The 21,607-nt window shown below is 38.5% G+C and overlaps 2 protein-coding genes across 2 annotated transcripts; one reads left to right on the forward strand and one right to left on the reverse strand.

Moving 5' to 3' along the window:
• Positions 1 to 7,039: 7,039 nt before the first annotated feature.
• LOC130178477 (interleukin-25-like) lies at positions 7,040 to 13,447 on the forward strand. The gene is made up of 3 exons (XM_056390807.1): positions 7,040 to 8,253; positions 8,942 to 9,189; positions 10,836 to 13,447. Exons 1-3 carry the CDS (start codon positions 8,203 to 8,205, stop codon positions 11,062 to 11,064), a joined length of 528 nt encoding a protein of 175 aa, XP_056246782.1. The 5' UTR covers positions 7,040 to 8,202; the 3' UTR covers positions 11,065 to 13,447.
• A 1,205-nt stretch (positions 13,448 to 14,652) lies between these two features.
• Positions 14,653 to 20,684, reverse strand: LOC130168310 (beta-1,3-galactosyltransferase 1-like). The gene is made up of 2 exons (XM_056375109.1): positions 20,230 to 20,684; positions 14,653 to 19,915 (listed from the first exon to the last, which is right to left on the reverse strand). Exon 2 carries the CDS (start codon positions 19,903 to 19,905, stop codon positions 18,676 to 18,678), a length of 1,230 nt encoding a protein of 409 aa, XP_056231084.1. The 5' UTR covers positions 19,906 to 19,915; positions 20,230 to 20,684; the 3' UTR covers positions 14,653 to 18,675.
• Between the last annotated feature and the right edge of the window lie 923 nt (positions 20,685 to 21,607).

Below are 21,607 nucleotides of genomic sequence, written 5' to 3' on the forward strand. Positions count from 1 at the left end.
TCATTGCATGTTCTTGTTCTTTTCCTCTGTGCTCTCTGTCTCTCGCTCTCTCTCTCTGTCTCTCGCTCTCTTTCTCTCCAACCCAACTGGGCGAGGTAAATGACCGCCCATCCTGAGTCCGGTTCTGCTCGAGGTTTCTGCCTCCTAAAAGGAAGTTTTTCCTGCCGGTGTCGCGTAGTGCTGGCTCTTGGTGGGAATTTTGGGTCTCTGTGAATAATATTATAAAGAGAAGGTCTGGACCTGCTCTATTTGGAAAGAGCCTTGACGTAACTTGTGTCGTGATTTGGCGCATTACAATTAAAAATTGACTTGACTTGATATCATATTGCAAAATGTGATGCAGCAGCATTTGCACTGCATTTTGAGAATAAACAAACAAAGTTGGAAAGACCATTGAAAGTTACAGAGGTTAGTAAATGAGTAAAAACAGACACAAAATGATCCCAGACAGTTTCGAAATGAGCACTGAGAGACAGAAAATGGCTTTTCTTTATTTGTGTAATTGTGATTGGTGAACAGATGACAAAAGATAAAGTGAGACTGAAAAAATGGCACACTGAAAACTAAAACAAGGAGGGCTTTAACCTGAGCATTGTTGACAGTGGGAGTTCCCTTCCTTCCACATGACTTTTCAGGAAAAAGCTCAACTACTTCCTTGATGGGTTTTTTTTTTTTTTTTAAACTACTTAAAGTTGATGTGCCTTACCTCACAGGCTTTGTAGTCTTTAGTCTTTGCAGATAACAAATTATTTGTTTACATCGTATAAGTAAAACATCAAGTTCAAAATTGCTACGTACAGCTGATAAGATACTGCTAAAGTGGCATAGCTGATCCTAGTGTTACGACCCGGCCTACGGGAAACACTGGCGCAACATGAATGCTGAGAGACTCCCGTCCTCCCAGCTCCCGAGAACCACCAGCCACAAGGAACCACAGCCCACTTCCACTCAAGACCTCTTCGTCTCAGGCCAACAGCAAAACAACAAACAGAAGCAACCAAGACCAAGGAACCAAAACCTACCCACCCAAACAAAAGATGAACAAAAAAACAAGCCACCAACCCAACTCCCAATCCAACAAAAACAGGAGAAAATTGGCTCAAACAAAACTGCCACCCACCGCTACGGCACCTGGGCTGGCATTTCACATAAGCAACTATATACAATATCAGAACATGTTGGCTGGCGAGTTGGTTGGAAGTGGAAAGAGATGAGCCCCTGCAGAAGCTGGAAGAAGCTGGCCCTTAAAACTGCAAGCCTGGAGGCTGGCACCAATCAGCTCCCTGGAACAACCTACGAACTCACACAGTCAATCATTCAATCAGCCCCTGCACACCTACATCCCAACACACACACATACACCTCAGCAGGAACCCTAGAGAGAAAGAGAGATATCCACAACACAAGCACAAAATTAAAGCACAAACAAATTACACACCAGAAAAGTGCTCCAAATGACCTCTGGGTCATAACACTAGTTTAACTTCATGCTAAATGTGTTACAGAGACAACTTCCTGAACACATGTGCATGTTTTCTAAAAGCAGGGTCTGGATTGCGTCATGCAAAATGCCTGAGTAAGCGATTTGAGTTGAGTTAAGCCATTTACTGTATGTGTGAGAGGGAGAGAGAGAGAGAGAGAGAGCAAGTCAGCGCAGTGCAGGAAATCATTTATGTGTGTCTAAATAGAGTTGATAGACATTTATACTGAGGGGGAGGAGACTGCTTTGAAATTGCATCAACCCAATGTCATGATTGTTGTTTTAAGCCAAGAGGCATCTGAGGAATGTCTGCTGAGTGAAATAGAGCTGATCATGTTACAGTAATGTAGTGTTATTGTGTTTGGCAAAGACTTGTTCTCAGGTGTGGATTCCCTGACGGACAACAAGGTTTACATATTTCACTTCTACTGCACTCAAGGTGTCATTTCCACTGGGGATGGGGGGGCACAAGGAGCATTTTTTTTCTCTTGACCCTGGATTTGACCTTTCTGGCAACATACTGCTCTACCTTGTTGGAGGTTGTTGCAGCTTAATATAGTCCCCAAACTTCTCTGCATTTTAGTGTAGAAATATATTTTAGTTGTTTTATTAACAGATTAACAGCAAAAGACATTGTATTAAAAGAGGGTAAAAAGACATTTGAGTTTGAATTGGAGAAAGAAAATGTATTAGGTTATTATGCAAAGCACAATAACCAATCAATTTATTACTTGATATATGGTATAGATAGATGAGAAAATTACAGTTATATTGTGTAGATTAGATTTTTGTGTGTTTCCATGTGTTTTCTCACGTCACATTAAAGGTTGAGACATGGAGCTGCAGGAGGGATTCAGTCACTTTTAACAAATATTTCAACTGCTGCTGCTGATCATGATCATGATAATGATGAGAAGATGATGCGGTGAACAGGAGCACTGTGAAAGTCCCCAAAACTCTGGCACCAATATGACAACCAACTAGATAGACATAACAAGCATGCAGACGGTAACTCAGCTGGTTCGACCTGTGTTGCAACCAACATGTGTTTGTGTTCCAAGTTTGTATCAGCGCTACAACTCAATCTAGATAAAAAGGTGTGTGTGTGTGTGTGTGTGTGTGTGTGTGTGTGTGTGCGTGTGGACAGGTCATGGGCCAATGCCACATCCCAGAATATCTGAGACTGAGTGATAAGGGTAAACCACAGTACGGCCAGCAGAGAGTTGGACTTTCCCCAATTGCCTTTGTTACTTAAAAAAATGGACTGGCATGTACAGTTCCTACTACATCATCTGGGGAAAGTTTACAGGCAGTGTTACCAACTTATGACAACTTTAACTAAACTAAACAAGTAGTATGTCAGACAGCTGTAGTAGCCCTGCCTGGCCTCTGCCCCAGTTTAGGCCTCTGCCCCAGTTTATGCCTCTCATGCATTAGCATTCAGTGCTAAGCATCCAGTTCTCTGAGAGATATTACTTAATAGGTACATCTACGTGAAGCCTAATTTTCCGATAATGATCGGTTCAAAAGCCCAAACACAATAAATAAACACCTCAATCAGAACAAAACTGCCCCAAACCGAATGAAAACTTGTACCAGAAACGATTTAGCCTGATTACTTTAGTCTGTCTGTCTTGGCTTAAATGTGTTAGGGACGTGCATTTCTCTACACACAACTGATTCATCACTTTTGTGCATACAACATGTTTTTAATTAAATGCATTGACGCAGATTTTGTTTGATCGCATCCCGTGATGCAGCTAGTGATGATTAAACACTGCAGCTGGAATCAATAACAATGAGTGAATTCAGCATCAGTCACAGCTGTGCATTGAGTGTAATGCTAACGTAGCGCTCTGACATGCTCACAATGACAACTCTAGCATGTTGACGTTTAGCAGGTATAATGTTTAACATTTTCACCATCTTACTTCAGCATATTACCCTGCTAATAACTGTTAATTAGCACTAAAGCCAAATACAGCTGAGACTGATGGGACCCAGTTTTGAAAGAGAGACAGTGATGAATCAGCAGCGCATGATGTGATCAGAAACTAAAAAAAACAAAAAAAAACGAAGATGTGAAACCAAATGAAAAATTGGTTATTTCAAAATAAAAAAAAATCTCGGATGTTTAATAATCTCATCGAGAGAGTTATTACGACAGCCCGTCTCGCAACGTCACCATTAGAACAACGAAACTGGAAAAAACCCTGCAGTGCCCAGCATTTCTTACTTGGTGTCACGGTTTGTCATAAGTATGACCCAAAAAACAGAGGAGACAGTGCAGGATGTTTAATAAACAAAAGAACTTACAAAACAAGCACAAGGAACCACAGAGGATGACGAGGCAACATGAACAGACCAAGGACAAACCCAGAGATCAACAGAAAGACAACAGACAAACGGGAGCACAAAGACTAAATAGGGAGGGAAGGGTGATTGAACACAGGTGAAACACATTAGGGCGGGGCAAACAATCACCACACAGACACAGGACCACACAGGAAGCAAAAACACTGAGACACAAGGAAACCAATTACAAAATAAAATAGGAAGTGTGAAAAGTCCAAACAAAACTAACAAAAGGTGTCTGCCATAGTAAACCATGACAGTTGGCTTCCAAATGCACAGACACAGGAAGGATGCACGTGGATGGCCCCTCTTTAATCTTTAATTGACAGATATGTTGCTGTTACTTTGGTCCAGACTGAAATATCTCAACAAATATTCAGTATTTCTGCCAGGTTTTCTTTTCCAGAGGAGCCGTACCTTTGAAAAGTTTATATACATTAGTCTATTACAACTGATAAGACGATCAGAAGTTCGATTGACTTCATGAATAGTTTCATCGTGTTGACAATATTACAAGAAACCTTTCATTTCCAGCACCACTGGCTGGCTTTGTAATGTTTCTATGCAAATGCATCAGAAATAAAGGAACGTCAGAAGAGTGAACGACGGATGAAAGGTTTTGATTCCTTTTCATCTTTTTTTCGCGTTTAAGTGATAGTTCAGGTTCACTGTATTACCTGTAGTAGATTTGAATCTGCACACTCGCAGTTTAGAGAATGAGCCGGCAGCACTGGCACAGCAGCTGACTGTGCTGTTTTGGACTGGGCCATCCGTAAAAATGCCCACAGAAGAAACACAATATCAGTTTAAGTGTACTCCTTATTTTAAATATTTTCACTGCTTTATCTTGCCGTCAAACAGCCCTTTTCTTTGCAACTACTTTTTTCAACCGTTGAACTACCGTATTCTTACGCACAAGTAGGACTAGTTCAATGGTTTCACAATCTGACGTTCATGATCCTCTGCAGAATCCTGATAACTTCAGGGATCCCCTGACTTTTCATCTAAAGCTACCATGAAATTCACATTTGATTTGAGTGAAATGTCTCAACATCTACTGGATGGATGCCAATAAATTTGACTACAGATATCCATGGGTGGCCCAAAGAGGAATCTGGAAGACATTGGTGATATACTGACATTTCCTATACCGTGCTCTAGTGTGACCAACAGGTCAGGATTTGCACCTATCCTGTGAAATAAATAATAACACCTGTGGCATGGATTTCCACCTGAATTTTCCTGTAGTGCTGCAACTGAGGTGGAATGCTATAAAATTTAGTAGGTTACACATGTTCAGATTCGCCTCAGGATGAATTGTAATAACTCTGACTTTTCATCTAGTGCCATCATCAGTTAAAAAGTTTATATTTGTCCAATACTTTGGTTTAAGTCCAAATTCATACACGATGTGAAGCATCTTAATTAAGCGTGGGCGCAAATGAAGACAGGAGATAGGACAGGATCCTCAAGAGAGTGGACGCTCGTGGTGTGGGAGCCAGTGGACGAGTGTCCCTGGACATCATGGAGGTTGTGGTGGTGATGGGGAGGAGGTGGGTTGCACAATAATAGGTCTGAAAGACTTGTCATGATATTTAAACAGGGGAATGCAAAGTAAAGTCAAGTTTAACTTAACAGTTCCAGACAGTGTTTGAATCACCTTTCCTCATTCCACTGACACTAGGAAGTGGGTGAGCCAGAATGAATTCTTGACCAAGCTTCTTCTGTTCCACTAAATACAGACTGGAGAACATTTATACTGCCAGGTTGAAAAGGGGAGGGGACAGCTGTGACACTGCATCATGTTGACTATGGCTTTAAAATCTTCTCTGGCTGTGGGTAAGTGAGTAAGTGTACAAATAAACAGTAAAAGCACTACTAACCATTCTGTACATCTAGGTATGGACAATAGGGAGTGGGTGTTTTCTGCAAAATGTTTGTTAATATTAATATATGTTAAACACTGAAAGACTGGAATGTAGTTGGTGATGAGGCGGCGGTGAACCTGAAACTTTTTATAGCCTAAAGGTTTCAAATGTCACAGAACAGAAAAACAACAGGTAACATAATATTTAAATTTCATTGGTTGAGTGTTGGCTAATTTATGAGGTGAAAGCAAAGTAAGACATCAGGTCCTTTTTAAAGAACTGAAGTGTAAGTAACAGCTGAGCTCAGCTAATAAAAATGTTCTGTATATCCAAATATTGATGTTCTTAAAACTCAGAAGGAGAAATAGAGTTCTTACTGTATGTGTGAGAGAAAACAACAAAAAAAACATGCTCCTTCCAAAGATGAAATCAAACCCACCCCCACAATCATATGACGGTAATGGAGGAGTTATTTAGGGAGAGGTCTGTTGAAATTGGGGGAAATTCAGTCGTAGGGGAATTGTCAGCATAAATATGTGCAAATCGACAACTCCCATTTAATAAAAAGAAAAACATTAGGGCCTCATGTGAAAATAAATAAATTTGTCCAAGACTGTTTGATGTGTGTGGGCTGCACGGTGGTGCAGTGGTTAGCGCTGTCGCCTCACAGCAAGAAGGTTCCAGGTTTGAGTCCCGGCTCGGCCGTGGGATCTTTCTGTGTGGAGTTTGCATGTTCTCCCCGTGCCAGTGTGGGTTCTCTCCGGGTACTCCGCCTTCCTCCCACAGTCCAAAGACATGCAAAATGGGGACTAGTCTAATTGGATACTCTAATTGACCATAGGTGTGGCTGTGAGTGTGAATGGTTGTCTGTCTCTATGTGTTTGCCCTGTGATGGACTGGCGACCTGTACCCCGTAGTTTGTACCCCGCCTTCGCCCGAAAAGAGGATAAGCGGTAAAAAATGAATGAATGAATGAATGTTTGATGTGCAGGCTGAGGCAGCAGCTTATGAAGTATATGTGTCACAATACGGACACAAAGTTCAAACAAGCCAGAGAGGCAGATAAATAAAAACATTAGATCTTGAATAAAGATTTGAAACCATGGATATATATATATATTCATGTTTATTAATAGAAATCAGTATGAGATCATGATGGAAGAAGCACTCAGAGAAGTAAAAGTACCACAGTACCAAAGTGTTCAGATACTGTACAAGTAAAAGTTCTCTATTCAAAACTTTACATGAGTATAAATAGTTTTAAACATAAGTTTAAACATATACTTTAAGTACCAAAAGTGTTCATTCTGCAGAACAGCCCACTTCAGAATAAAGACTTATAGAGGTGGATTATAATTACTGCTGTATTCCTACATATGATCACGTTAATGTTGCAGCTAGTGAAGTTGGAGCTAATTTTAACTACTTTATGATATATTATTATAGATTAAAGTCATACATAACCTATTTGTTGATTATATAGCTAATGCTTTACTCTAATCACCTTTATAAGCAGTTTATAAAGATTTAATAAAAATTTAATGTTATAGCCAACAAAAGATAAATTTAAGTGTTTAATGTAAAGCATCTGTCAACATTTATCCTATTTCACATTATTAAAATGGTGTTTTCCTATTTTATTATTAATTATGTGTTTGTCCAGTAGCTTTATGGGTTTAATTGTATTGTAAATGAAGTTTCCACCACTGTGTTCAAACAACCAAGGTACTCTATGTGCATGGGTATGTAATACACAGGTAGCTAAATATATAGGCCATAGCCTAGGTCATTCTGTATATAGGCCTATATATAATATATACGGTATGTTATGAGGATATTTGGGGTCATTTATTTTGCACTGCTCTGCCATCTTACACTCCTGTTTTATCCCATTTTAGTTTAGTTTTTTATTTTCTATTTTATTCCAGTGGCCTACATATTATGCAGCATCTAACTTTTTGGCATTGAATAGGACAGAATTAATTTAGCTGATTTTTGTGTTTTGTCTTATTCCAGGAAAATTAAACCTGGTTAATGTTCCATGCTTGGGATTTCACATTTCCTTTTATTCATAGATTGATTAAATATATTTAATGAAAACTTTAAATTTTGGGAGGTGTGTGGTTTTAGAAAATTGTTTATTGTGAGTGTTAAAATTTTGTGTTGAAGTTATGGCTAAGCCAATGAACCGAGTTCTGTTATGGTGTGTGTCTCCACGACAGACGTAAAGTTGCCTTCACGGTAACCCCGACAACGGAACATCCCTCCTGTAAATTTTTAACTGCGGCGATAACCTGGCGTTCACGTCGCTGTCCTCGGGAGAAATTAAGCTTTTCAAGAGGAAGGAACTCTTAATTTCCTCCACCGAGAAGTACCAAGGAAGACGGCGTCCATTTTCCCGAGTCTACGCGGTAAACGCCTTGTGGGTAAAATTACGTAGGCGATCCTCTGACGCCTCTTTGTCTCGAAGGCAGCATTACAGACTGTAGTGTCGTTGCTATGGAAACTACACACATTCTCAGTGGAGTGGGAGCGGTATCGCCCCTGATGGTAAGCCCCCCAAAAAAACGTCACAGTGCAGTTACTAAAATAACAATGTTGCTCATAATAATAATAATACATTTAATTTACATTGTACATATAATCTAAATAAAGCAGTTCAAATTGGAAGAGGCATTTTAAAATACTATTAAAATAAACTAAAATTCAAGCAATTTCAACTGTGCATCGGTTTCTAAGTGACTTCATTGGCCTATGCGCAATCAAAGTTTTTTTTTTGTTTGTTTGTTTTTTTTACCTATATGAACTACATAGGTAACTGATCATTAATTGATGAAGATGAATTTTAGAGAAAGTTCTCATCTTTAAAAACACCCCGCCCAGCTCAGGGAGGGAGGGCAGGATCACGTTGTCTCTCTTACTCAGAGGAGACATGTGAGGTGGTGATAGAGCAAAAGGAAATACTCAAGTTTAAGGTTTTTCCCACACCCAGCAGCGGGGCGACCAAGTCTTCAAATACAGGGACCGAGGCCACAATGGATGGTCACAACCAATGCTGTCCGGGTTCAAGATGGAATTGGTCAGCCTCCAAATGGTAATTCTGAATGTGAACCAAAGGGAGCGCACTTCAGCTCACACAGGACAGTTTCATTTCAAGCTGGTTGTGATTTAAACTCTCTAAAACCTGCTCTTTCTTAAAATGATTTATTTTATTTATTTATTTTTTAAATACTTATAGATCTCTCTCGGCTCCTTGCTGATCTTCAACGACCTGACTTCATCTTTTCCCGCTGCCCAGGCTGACAGCTCCAAATGCATCAGCGTGGACAAGCTGGAGGTTCACTTCGACAGATTCCTGGAGAGACACTGGCGGGAGCAGAGTGTCTCTACACACCTGCCGCAGGAGGACGATCTTACCTGTGCGCAGGTGGCCAATCAAATGCGCGGAGGATTGAACAGCCGCTCCGTATCCCCGTGGAAGTCCAGGTGAGTGCAGCATGCAGCTACGGGGCCCGGGGGGGGACATACACCTTCAGTGATGTATCAGCTGAGGGGAAAGAAGGCTTCACAGAATTTTTTACTTAGGTGATGTAAAAAAAACTCAGCAAAATGTATTTTAACAGTGAAAGTGTCATGCCAGAAAAATGGTGATTGGTATATGACAATATTAGATTTAGAACTCTAACAATGAATAAATTAGTCAACTGATAGAACATTAATCAGTATTTTGATCATCAATTAATTATTCTAGTCATTTTGAAGCAAAAAGAAAGAAAGAAAGAAAAGGCTTGCTGTTATATCAAGTGGATTGTTTTTAGGTTTGGACCAGACAAAACAAGACATTTGAAGATATCTTGATTATTTTCCCTACTATTTTACAGATAAAGCTGTTGATTATACAGGAAAACAATTGTCAGTTTAATTCATAATGAAAATAATCATTAGTTGGAGCCCTAATTGGATCGTTGCCTTCGCATTAATGTGAGATGAAAGAAGAAAAAACAAGTTGACAAAAACAATTGGATCCCAACCAGACACTGATTTTTTGTAACTTGTCAAATGTCAACATATTGGGAAACCACCAATTTAATCTTTAACTATGTGTTGTATCTTGTAAATTTGTTTTCAAAAATGAAATCATGCGACATTTTCAAAAATGAAATCATGCGACATTTTCAAAAATGAAATCATGCGACATTTTCAAAAATGAAATCATGCGACATTTTCAAAGGGGGAAATGAGTCGCATCGAGGTGTGACCAGTTGTCCCAACTACAGACGAGAGTCTTTGTAAGCCAAAAAAGGTTTGGAACCACTGGTTTAAAATATGTTGCCACTTACCAATAAAATGCCATATACATATAAAAAAAACTGCCCCCAGATGACCAAAAGCCCCAAGTTCAGTTTGTCAATTGGTTGTTTAGCATTTGAGAGTTTGCACCAATTAAGTACAATATCCATTAAGTCAGGAGCTGCATTATTACCTCATTTTTGACGAAATATCATAAACACTTCTATCTAATACAACAACCCCGCAGCGAACATTCATGAGGCTTATAATGTGTGTCGGCAGAATGGCTGTGAAGTAAAATCCAGTAGTTAGATTTCCCCTGTGTTTTTTAGTGGCAGACAGAAAGTGTCTACTTATAGTCAAGAGTAAAAGTTACTTTGAAGAGCAACTCTCACGTGATTGATCACATGTCTGATCAGAGCAGGAATAGACAACCACAGATATAAGCTGTGTCCCAATTCAGGGGCTGCATCCTTCAGAGGTTGCATTTGAAGACCGATGGCGTCACAACAGTGCGACGCTCGAAGGCTCCTTTAAATGCAACCGTCTTTTCCTAAAAAATAAAAAATAAATAAATGAACCAATAGAAAATAAATAAATGAATCACAGTAGTTTAAAACAATAATTAGGTACTTAGCTATGAGAAATATTTACAATATTCACAACACAGAACAGTAACAAAAAAAACATCATTATAAAAATAAAATAAAATAAAAAACTCAAAGAAGAGAAATCTTGGTGCAGCAAAATTGAAGGTAACATATTGATTGTGATTCATTCAGAGTTGCTGTATCAATTGCTCTGTGAGTTACTGATCCATTCTGTCTGATTGTGTCCTTCAGACTAGACCATGACGTCAACAGGATTCCTCAACATATTGTCTTCGCAGAGTGCCTCTGTCAGGGCTGCATCATCAACCAGCATGAAAATCTGAACTACAACTCTGTGCCTTTGTTCGCTAAGAAAATGGTCATGAACAAGACGAAATGTAAACATTGCCCGGGCAAATACAAGGTCAAGGTGCATTATATCCAAGTCCCTGTGGCCTGCGTGTGTGTTGTCCCCAAGTGATTATTCCAATCACACACTCACATCGGTGCTGATTTTTATTGTTTTCTTTAATAACAAAGTTAACCAGAGCAAAATAATCCATCTGGTATCTTGGGGTCACATTAATCTATTTCTCCATTTATTTATTTCCCTATTTATCAGTTAGGTGATAGGTTACTGTAGAGCTCGTCATCACAGTTATCTGAAAGTAGGAACTTATGTCAGAGACGTTTTATTATTTATAGTTTTGATACCAAAACTTTTAGGTTTTGCTGCAGAAGTAAAAAACCTAATTCAAAATCACACTAGAATTTCTTTCAAGATAGGGATGGCAGATCTTTAGCCACACAAGCAACACAGCCGTGGGGATGGCAGCATCTGAATTCTAACTTTTACAATATTTAGTTTTCTTAACCAAATACCTGCAGAAATTATGCCAAAACTAACACACTAAGCTAACACACTTAACCAGACAAGCACCGTATACTAAATGTTCATCATAAGTATGAAGTTAGACATTATATTAATATTAAACATCTGCATGTCATTGTCATTAGAAGCATTTTTATGCCAACCATGGATGGATTACTGAACAGGCTTCCGGGGACAAGGTTTCAAGGGTTTTTTATTTCCATCAGTCAGTTTTCTAGTTCTCTCATTTAGGCACCAGCTAAAAAATAAATAGGGGACAAGTATACAGCATAAACTAATGCTTCATACGACAGCATTTTTAGCCTAAGCTAGTTTGCAATATCCGTCCCTAGATGAATGTAATAAAGGTGGAAGACCTACTGGTTTAACTCTGAAGCATGATCTGTAAAGATTAAACCAGAGACATGAGCCTTTGCTTTCACTCAACAGCAACAAAATGCTCTGCATTGACCACCTAATGATTTTTTTTTTTTGTACTGATGAATGTGAAACATGACAAGAGCCAAGTCTCATTGTACAGTCACTTTATGCCACAGTGGCGAGGAGCTAGAAGCGAACAGCACTGATATCAATACCATTCCCATGTCTGTACGCTAAATATGAAGCTACCGCTAGCAAATGGTTAGTGTTGCATGAAGAATGGAAACAGAGAAACAGCTAGCCTAGCTCTGTCAAATACTAACACTCATACAACAATGTCAAAATTCTTCATTCCAGGTGAAAGTCCTGTTTTCAGAATCCTACTTCAGTTAAAGTACAAAAGTGTTACCAGCAAAAGGTACATTAAATTGTTAATTGATGCATCTGTGAGATTATAGCTGCTCAAGGTGGAGGTGGTTTTAACTACATTATATACAGTTAGCGAGTTTAGTCCAGTGGTTCTCAACATAGGGGTCGGGCCCCTTCACGTCAACTAGTTAGCTGTCAGATAAATTTAATGGAGTAACAAGTTCAATATTTGGCTCTGAAATGTAGAGTATGTACAGCATGTATACAAAATGTTTGTTAAGCTAAGCTAACCATCTCCTAGCCTATAGATATGATTTAACAGACAGACAAGTGAGTGGTATCAATCTTCTTATCTAACTCTAATGAACGCATTACCCAAAATGGGGAACTGTTCCTTTAAAATAGGACAGTATTTGGCACATGTATATTATATGCGAGGTACACATTGGTTACATTAATCTTTAAACTATATTTTGATGATTTAACTTTAAAAACACTGTAAGGCATCAAAGTAGTATTGGAGCTTATGTGCTGTTTTTAGTTTTAGTTTTTAAGTAAGCCTCGTTAAGCTAAATGTGAGGATTCCTACAATGTTTTTTGTACACTTGGTAAAATTGGTTTTCATATTTTTTATTATATTTTTTATTATAGTAATTATGATTAAATCTAATGTAGATTTGATCACTGTGAACGGGCCAGTGAATTAAGTTGTGTTTGTTTTAAAACTCCTTTGGCACACTGAATATTGCCTGCTGGTGGATAAAGACTTAATGTTAGACTGGATGTTAAAATATGGCATTAATCTACGAGTTTTGATTTATTATGAGATTGTCTTGCACTGTAGGACATTTTATGGTGCACTGTTAAAGCTAGACGTTTTTGTTTTTGTTTGTTTCAGCACTGAAATCGAGACATAAATTCAGATAGATAATGCCATTAACATGAACTAATTAACTGTTGAGTGGCTCTAAGATTTGTAATGATGAGCTTTCACTGGCCCAGAGAGGTAGTTCCTCATCACAGCTTAGGGTGTTGTTTTGTCTTGTTGTGACAATGGTCAAAGCCTCACTGACTCCTGTGTTGCTGCTCGGCTTGTCAGAAACATTTGTTCAACTCTGTCCATGTTCTTTTCCATTTGCAACTAAGCACTTTTAAAACAATTTGCCAAAAATAAAAAATAATGAATCAAAAAAGTTTCTTTGCGTCATTCATCTTTTGTACTGCATCTGTCACAACCAAGCAATTTCTTACATTTTAATCCTGTTTCATGTAAAAAATACAATCTCAAAAAAACACTGGTTTAAATTTTAGTTATGCGTAGTTAATTGATAAGACCTACAGTTGGAATCATTTGGGGGACGTAAACAGGAAGTATCGTGTTTCCATGGAGACAGTAAGTTAGCTGTGGGCTACAATTCCCGTCTTGTTTATTTTAGCCTATATTTTGTTACATTTTGGCAGAGTGGTACCATTATAAGTATGCAGAATTAGTGACACCGAACCATACCTAAAAACCTGTATTATGTTTGTGTGTTCACAACTGACTTATTTATAACTATGAGCAGGAGTGTTATCTTTCACGCAAAACCGCAGCAGATGGATGCTAAGCGTTTTAAAATACCTTAATGGAGTCAACGACATCAGATCTTCTATATAAAAGACAAAATATGATAGTAGTCCGTGTCTAGTCTCACCTATCTTCCCAACGCTGGAGAATCGCCCGATATTTGTGGAAAAAACGCTCCGGCATGTTTGTATTTCTTGAAACCAATCACAATCGTCTTGGGCGGCGCCGGTGCCGCTGCAAAATAGTGTCGGGTGGAAACTTGTGTTGGTGGAAAATGTACACACGGGGAGATGAGCTCTGTTATTAAAATGACAAATCAATGCAAAGAAAACGCCACAAACAGCAGAGATATGTCGACCGATATCTACCTATCTATCTATCTATCTATCTATCTATCTAACCAATAAAATATAATTGATTTGATATAATTTACCCCCTCGTGACATGACTAATCTCATGGTGTGCAGTAGATAGTTATTTATAATTAAAGGCTATCTTTTGTCAAACATACCAATTCACTGACTGACTCCAGTTGAGAACACACCTGCACACGTACACAATTACCTGTATCGGAAGTATAATTATTCCCTGAGAGGATCATATTATAAACCGGTTTTTCAATGGAAAAGCAGCCGCATGTTATATGGAAGTGAGAGCAGCCCCCAGCAGCACAGTGTACTTCTACAGTCTGAACCAAAGAGATGACCCTTTAATATTATGTATTTAATATTTTCTAAAACAAATATAGTACTGTGCCTGTGCAGATGTTTTAAGCAGCAAGTGAAGATGCTTTCAAGAATAATAGTTTTTATTTATCGATTTATCAAACAGAAAGATTTAAACCTAAATCAAATCAATATTTGGTGTGACCAACCATTGCCGAAAGCAAAAGTGCCTAAAACTTTTGCACAGTATTGTATTTGTCTTAATATTAGAGCTGGACTTCTGATGCAAGGAATAATCTTCTGCCTGAATTAGTTCATGTCTCAAAATACAAAGTGGTCGACCAGCCAGCGTTGCCAGAGTCATGTTACCAATAAAAATGTCTGGAATCCAACAAACCAACTGTATTTTCACAGTCACAGTAATGATACATCCTAAATGTTGCCTTTTTAATATTCAATACAATATTAAACTTCTAATGTTTTACCTATAACTGAAACAAATATAATCAAAATACTGTAAATATACAAATGCATTTTCTGAACCATTCCTTAGACATTAGACATTTATTACACACACACAGTTGTAGTGCACAAAAAGTCCACATGGTGTCTCTGCATCACAACATTCACTTTACAGCTTTTCCTTGTTTAATGTCATCAATCATCAGGGAAGTCCGCTGAAAATCAACGAGTGCAAGAAAATCCACAATCATTCATTTGATACACAAAATAATTTGATTTATCTGTAGTTGTAACTATCAGTGAAGCTGGTTGCAATATCACACATTGCAGTATATTCAATAGTTTATTAAAAGCCTTTCATATCTTACAGTAGACTATATAAATATAAAAGTTAAAACAAATATTTGTTAATGATATATGATGTAAAAACATTGTGGTGGAAGGTGTATCAGGTGACACTGACACTACTATTTATCCCCATATTTAGAATTTATATCACTCTTTAAACAGTTCATGTGTTTCTAAGACATCATAATGTAGGTGTAGATGCACATGTAAGATTTCATTTGTCAACAGCTATGACTGCTTAATCTAAGTCTTAAAATCATGAACATGTCATGATGGCAAATGTCATCATATGTGCTTACAGCTACATAATAGTGTTTTATAAACCATTTACTAAATATTTATATGGTGTTTTTAAGTGTTGAAGAGATTAAAAGTAAAGAGGTTATCATAAAGACAAAATTTCTCTTATTATGACTACATTTTACTAATTAAAAAATGAACTTTCTGTAGCATCTGTGTTGTAAAGTGCTTTTAATGGATAAAATCATTAAAACAGCACAGTCAGTGTTGAGAGACATTCAAACAAGCCATGTAAGTGATAAAGACACAACATTTAAATGCCATTATGAACTGTGAAATTATACAAAATTATACACTATTTGTCACTATGTGGATTAAAATGATACCTCAGCCAAACTCCCAATAGGACACAGCCTAAAGAGATTTTTCACAGCCTATTTATACAGGAACCGATCGAAGGAACAAGATGAATACAAAAATAAATAGGCTTTATAATAGGGGTTCAATACATGCACAAGTCATGCTGATTTACAGCATGAATTAAGAAAATTATAAAGTCAGTATTAGTCAACAGTTAATAAATAACAAACAGTTACTTAATGCTTTAATAAACTGTGATACCACCAAAGCAGCTCAAATAAAATTACTCATCAGGCTTTGAAAACCCAATGGGACGTCGTTCACAGAAATTTTAGGCTATTTAAAATCAAACTGGTTGTTGCTATGTGACTAAACAACAGTCTCAACAGTCTAAACCTTAACTCCTGCCCACATCCCATGTGATCACATGTATGTGGGTTGGAAGTTCCCTTTTCTCTGTGAATGGACTCGTAATAAAATGTAAATAAATGTGTCTAAGTAACTGTGAGTTCAATGATCACCTTAACTGATAGTGACTTAATTGATTCTTAATGATGTGCACAAGGAATTCACGATACATCTTTCATGAATTCACGCATTAAATCATTGTGCATGAGTTAAAACGGACCAATGTGTATTTTTTTACCTTCATTATAAAGTGTCACCGGTAACAGAAATATTTAATTATTGAGGTATTACTGGACATTGTTAACAACTCCTTCTGGGACCGTAAAAGTGGGGATTTTATTTTGAAAGTGGTCTCCCCTGGTTATATATTTTCAAAATAGCGTCACAACCTATATAAATTATTTTATATGTAACGGTATTTTTAACATTTTAAAAAATAAAATACCCTCTTTGTGTTACTGCAGCTGAACAAGAAACACACAAAGGGAATTTTATACTAAAAACACTTTGCTTTGGTCGACATCTTGATTTTTATTTACTGCTGAAGCCTGATATGACACCTTCAAATGAACAGTTGAGCACAGACTGTGGGTTTTTGTCCCCAGTCACTTGCAGTGGAAACATGTTGGGAGGTTCTCTCTGTAGTCAGTATAGACAGGAGGAGTGATTACAGAAAACAAATGCTGGTTTAGTGCTCATATGGACACCCGACACCCGACACTGAGCTTTTTAAAAATTGTGTCAGAAATCATCACAAATGTCTGAATGTTGTGAGGCGTCTTGACAGATTTTACACACAGATTTCTCTGTCGACCCATGAGTGGAAAAAAAAAAAAGCAGTGTTATGTTCACTTATTAATTATCCCTCTGTGTTTGTGTGAGGTCATTTTTATTATTTGCCTGCTGCCGCTGCGGCTCAAATTCCCATGAGCTTGAATGAGCTACAAACATGAAATGGCTCAATAACTGGAACTGATGTGCATGTAAATCCCAAGAAAAATGAGCCCAATCGGTTTGATGCTGGCGCTGTAATTAAAGCACAAAAAATGCAACTTTGAAAAGGCCATGCCCCTCAGAACCACAAAGTCCGTTTGACTTGAATTTTGACACACAATTCGAGTTCAATGAGCTCTACAAAAAAAAAAGTCTCCAAGTCTTTTAGACCATGAAAGTTCATGCCAATGATGCCAATTTGCATAAACTGAAAAACAGTAAAACGAATAAAACTTTTTGGATTTTCACTTTATCAGCCATTGGGGAATGAGATACAAATTTCTACCACAAATGAGCATGAACAGTTGAAAAAAAAAGGCAAAATATCAAGCAAAATATCTGTGCAAGGGGCGGGGCTTAGTGAATATTGGGCCACAAACCATAATCTGAGATGATGAAACTGATGATGAAATGATGAAGACTTTGGTTAGTCTCACTTCCTTCTTTAAACAGGATTAAGCAAACTACAGTGGCTTCACGCAGCTTTGTCAAACCTGAAACCTGCTCATTGCTACTTTAATTTTGGGCAATTGAGCTGCTTTCCCTTTGTTGAGCGCAAAAGTGTTAGAAAATGAAGGCTTAAAACTGAAATGACAGTATTTTCCCCAAGGCTATGATTTATCTGTCCCCTTTCTTTGGATTTGGCAGATACATGTCTATTGTTTGAAGCAAATATGTTTTTCCACTTCCTTATCTACCTGTTAATTATCGACAGTGTGATGACTTCTATTACTTTACAGCTTCTCAACTTCTTGGTTTATGAATGAGTCATCAGACTCAACATGTTACAACATTTAATGTGCTCAGTCCTTCTCTATAATCTCACCATTCAAACACACTTAAAACTGTCTGTTTCCGTCATGTTGTTGATTCACTAGCGGCACAACTGAGCACAGAGCGCTTGTTGCAGTGACAGTGAACTATAGAGTTTAGAAACCTTTCATGGCATGACGTGGCATGATGATGATGACATCATTATGTTGCCACTTTAAATTAATTCATTAAATTCATTACTAGAAAATTAGTACATCAGACCTCAAGGTTGAGAAATTTCACTTTGTGGAAACTCAAAATACATTCTTAAAAACAACAAAAAAATAGTCTTATATTAATCATCTACATACAGTTTATTTTACCCCTTTAGATCTGTATATCTTCTGTATTGTAAAAATACTAGCTGTCAGTTTGTGCTGTCATCTCTTCAGTTCACATTTCGTTTTCCTTTTTTTAGTCGTTTGCTGGTTAATGAATAATAAACTTCCCTAAAATGCTGGATAAGAGTCCAGTGTTGAGCCACAGAGCAATGGCAGAAAATCCTGCTCGTTTAACACTGAAATCTGAAAGGCGAGGTGATTTGTTTAAACATAACTTAACTTATAACTTCAGTCCTGGTTGTCAGCACATTACGTCGTCTTTAGCTGTGTCCTACTAGCAGGTTCGGCCTGGCTTTTTTAAGTCCTTCCAGATCCACACACGATCGATGTTTTCCTGAGTCGTGGTGGCGATGAGCCGGGAGTAAGCACAGCGACTGTACGACACAGGAAAGACATTAAAATAACTCCAGTTTGGGGGGTTAGTGGGAGGGATGCCCAAGTGCTGCATGCAAAGCCCCAAATACACATCTTCAATGTAAACAGCTTTAACGTGTCTGGATGCCTCCACAAGCTTTTTGGCGAGGTCTAAAGAAAAGATGTAGCCCAGACCCAAAGCATAACGTGGATACACCGGGTGAGGGTAAACCTCCACAGGTAAGAACCATTTAGATTTTGGATCTCTCAGAACTGCACCTTCGCTCGCCACGAGTCCGGTCATGTAGTTTGTCTTTGGAGCGCTTATTAACATATTAATGAGGTTGGGTACATTTAGAAACATGTCTGAATCAATCTTCATGGCGTAAGAGACGCTGGAGCAGTACGAGTCCAGCCACTCCAGCATCACCATGGTCTTGATGGTCAGGTTCTTGTAACAGTCCACGAAGTCGCTCTGGATCAGGTCTTGATGCTCTTTGCTCTCCTGCAGCAGCTGCTCTTTGAGCTGCTCCCCCCCTTCTCCGCTGTGCAGCCCCAGCAGGAAGAACAGGCTCACCACTCTGCCCAGGATCAGACTTTCACCTCCCCATGAGTTGCGGATGATGTCGCGGTGTGCCCTGTTTTGGGGCGCCACGGGAACCACAAGAACCAGGAAAGGTTTCTGCTGCTCACATTTCTGTGGCTCGTTTATAAGGAAGTGGTACTCCGAGGGGTATTCCACTAAGTACGGTCCCGGAGACACATAAGGAGCCGGTGTTGGCACCGCTCGAGCATTTGTAGTCAGGGTTGTTATAGTCACGTTTGTCACCTGTGTTGAAGTTATATTCTCAGTTTGTGGAAAAACCACTGAGTTATTTGCAGATGTAAACCCAGCAGCAGCAGTGGTCAGTTGAGACGTAGATCCGGGTCTGCTGGTGTTGAACTCATTCCTGATGTGACCGTTTAACTGTTTCCACCATTTTGGTGCAGTATACTGAATCCACTGTCTAGGGTTCCAGTCTGTTGGCATTTCTTTCATGTTTGTGCTGTAAAAAAACAAAAGAGCCGCCAACACCAGAATGCAGAAGAAGCAGTGGCGCCGTGACCAAATACAACATCTCCTGCCTTCTGCCATTTTCCCACCATCCATCACTCCCTGGCTGAGAGGAGAGAAAAGACAGTGAGACAGGTTGTGAACAGAGAGGAAAGAGATCTGCTTTCAGTGTTTGTGCTTAAAAAATAGCTGTTGTTTAGAGCAAAGGCTTAGATTGGTTCACAGATAACCCCTTAATGATAACGATAACTTAACAACATTAAATAACGCCATGTTTTAGCTTTGTGCCCTTTAAACTTTTCATATATTTACTAATGTAAAATAAAACCTGTGAGACTTTCATAACCTTTAACAGTACCTTCCTTCCTCTTTTCTCCGCTTCCTCAGAAATGCAGATAATAAAGTTGAAAACACACGTACCTTTCTTCTCCCTTAAGAAATCCAGTTTCTAACACGGGTTTTCATCCTTTTCCATGTGAAGCAAAAAAAAAAAAAAAAAAAAAAGAAAAAGTTGCTGTTGCTGTTGCTCCACTGAAAAATTCATGCGAAGGTTCAGTTGCAGTTAAGTGCAACTCTAACTTGTGTGTTATGTCAAAAAGCAGCAATGAACGTTGAAATGTTTTTCCTGGTCTTTACTCATGGATCCCGCTGCCTCTCAGACTCACTGGGATTCTGCTTCTTTAGCTGCAAGTTCCTGGCTCGAGCGAGTAACCATGGCACTGTGTCCTTTTCTACCTGCAGGGAAGCCACACCTTTGTTTGCTCCACCCCTTGGTTTGCAAGTGTTTTTTTTTTTCTTCTTCTTTTGCCTCAAAGCCAATGAAAAGCTGAGGAACCTCCAGAGGCTTAGGTCAGCCACAGCTCTTCTTAGCTGAGCTGTTGCTCCTTTATCGCATGAGTGACACCTGTTTGTGTGTTTGTGTGTTGAGAGAAGAGTGTGTGTGTGTGTGTGTGTGTGTGTGTGTGTGTGTGTGTGTGTGAGAGCAAAAGGTAATTGGCTTATAGTTTTGTGCACTTTTGTTGAGATACAGGAGTATTCTATTTTAGGATTAATTACTTATTTTTCACCAAACCTTTGGTTATTTTGTTGGATTTGAAGTCATGAGGTGAATTGTTGCTGTGTGTGTTTCATGCTGAAATCCCTCATAGTTCAGATCTTTCACTTAAGTGGACGTATTAAAGAATCATCCACAAAATGAGTTTAAGGTGTTAAAGGTGTTACATATATTATTAGATTATTATCACAGATGTGTGATGTTTATATGTGAACAGCATTTTAATGTTATCGCTGGCTGAAATGGGGCTAATTTAAAGGTCTCGTATTTTACACTTATCCTGTGTTGATCCATGAGAAGATATATTTGTGGTTTTCATTACCAAAAACCATCTCAATGTACTTTTACATCTCCTCTCTCAGGCTTCTCTCTGGAGATCTAGTAACAGGTTGGTGAGCCAATCAGAAGAGAGGTTTGAGATTGGCTGATTGTTTTCTGAGCAATATAATAAAAATATAGCAGATTTCGCAAAAACACGCAGAGAAACCAAATCCTGCAAGGTTGAAAGGGCGAGGCTGAGAGTGGTGACTGCTTTGTTGTGACATCACAAGTTACAGAAGTCGTGACGGCTTGTTTAAAGGCTCATTGTCTGAATACAGGCCGTGTGTGTTTCTCTGTGAACTGAGGCTTTGATACTTTCCCAGTATCAATATAGAAACTAGACCTGATCTATAATCAAACAACAGATGGAAATCTCACTTCATACAATAAGCTTTTTTAGTTCAGTGTCGCCATGTGTGAGAT

This window comes from Seriola aureovittata, chromosome 1, assembly GCF_021018895.1.
Source record: "Seriola aureovittata isolate HTS-2021-v1 ecotype China chromosome 1, ASM2101889v1, whole genome shotgun sequence".
NCBI classification, from domain to species: domain Eukaryota; kingdom Metazoa; phylum Chordata; class Actinopteri; order Carangiformes; family Carangidae; genus Seriola; species Seriola aureovittata.

Coding starts and splice junctions, on each gene's coding strand:
- LOC130178477 (XM_056390807.1), top strand. CDS start 8,203: ATGGAAACTACACACATTCTCAGTGGAGTGGGAGCGGTATCGCCCCTG. Junction 8,254..8,941: donor GAGCGGTATCGCCCCTGATG/GTAAGCCCCCCA, acceptor AAATACTTATAG/ATCTCTCTCGGCTCCTTGCT. Junction 9,190..10,835: donor GTATCCCCGTGGAAGTCCAG/GTGAGTGCAGCA, acceptor TGTGTCCTTCAG/ACTAGACCATGACGTCAACA.
- LOC130168310 (XM_056375109.1), bottom strand. CDS start 19,905: ATGGATGGTGGGAAAATGGCAGAAGGCAGGAGATGTTGTATTTGGTCA.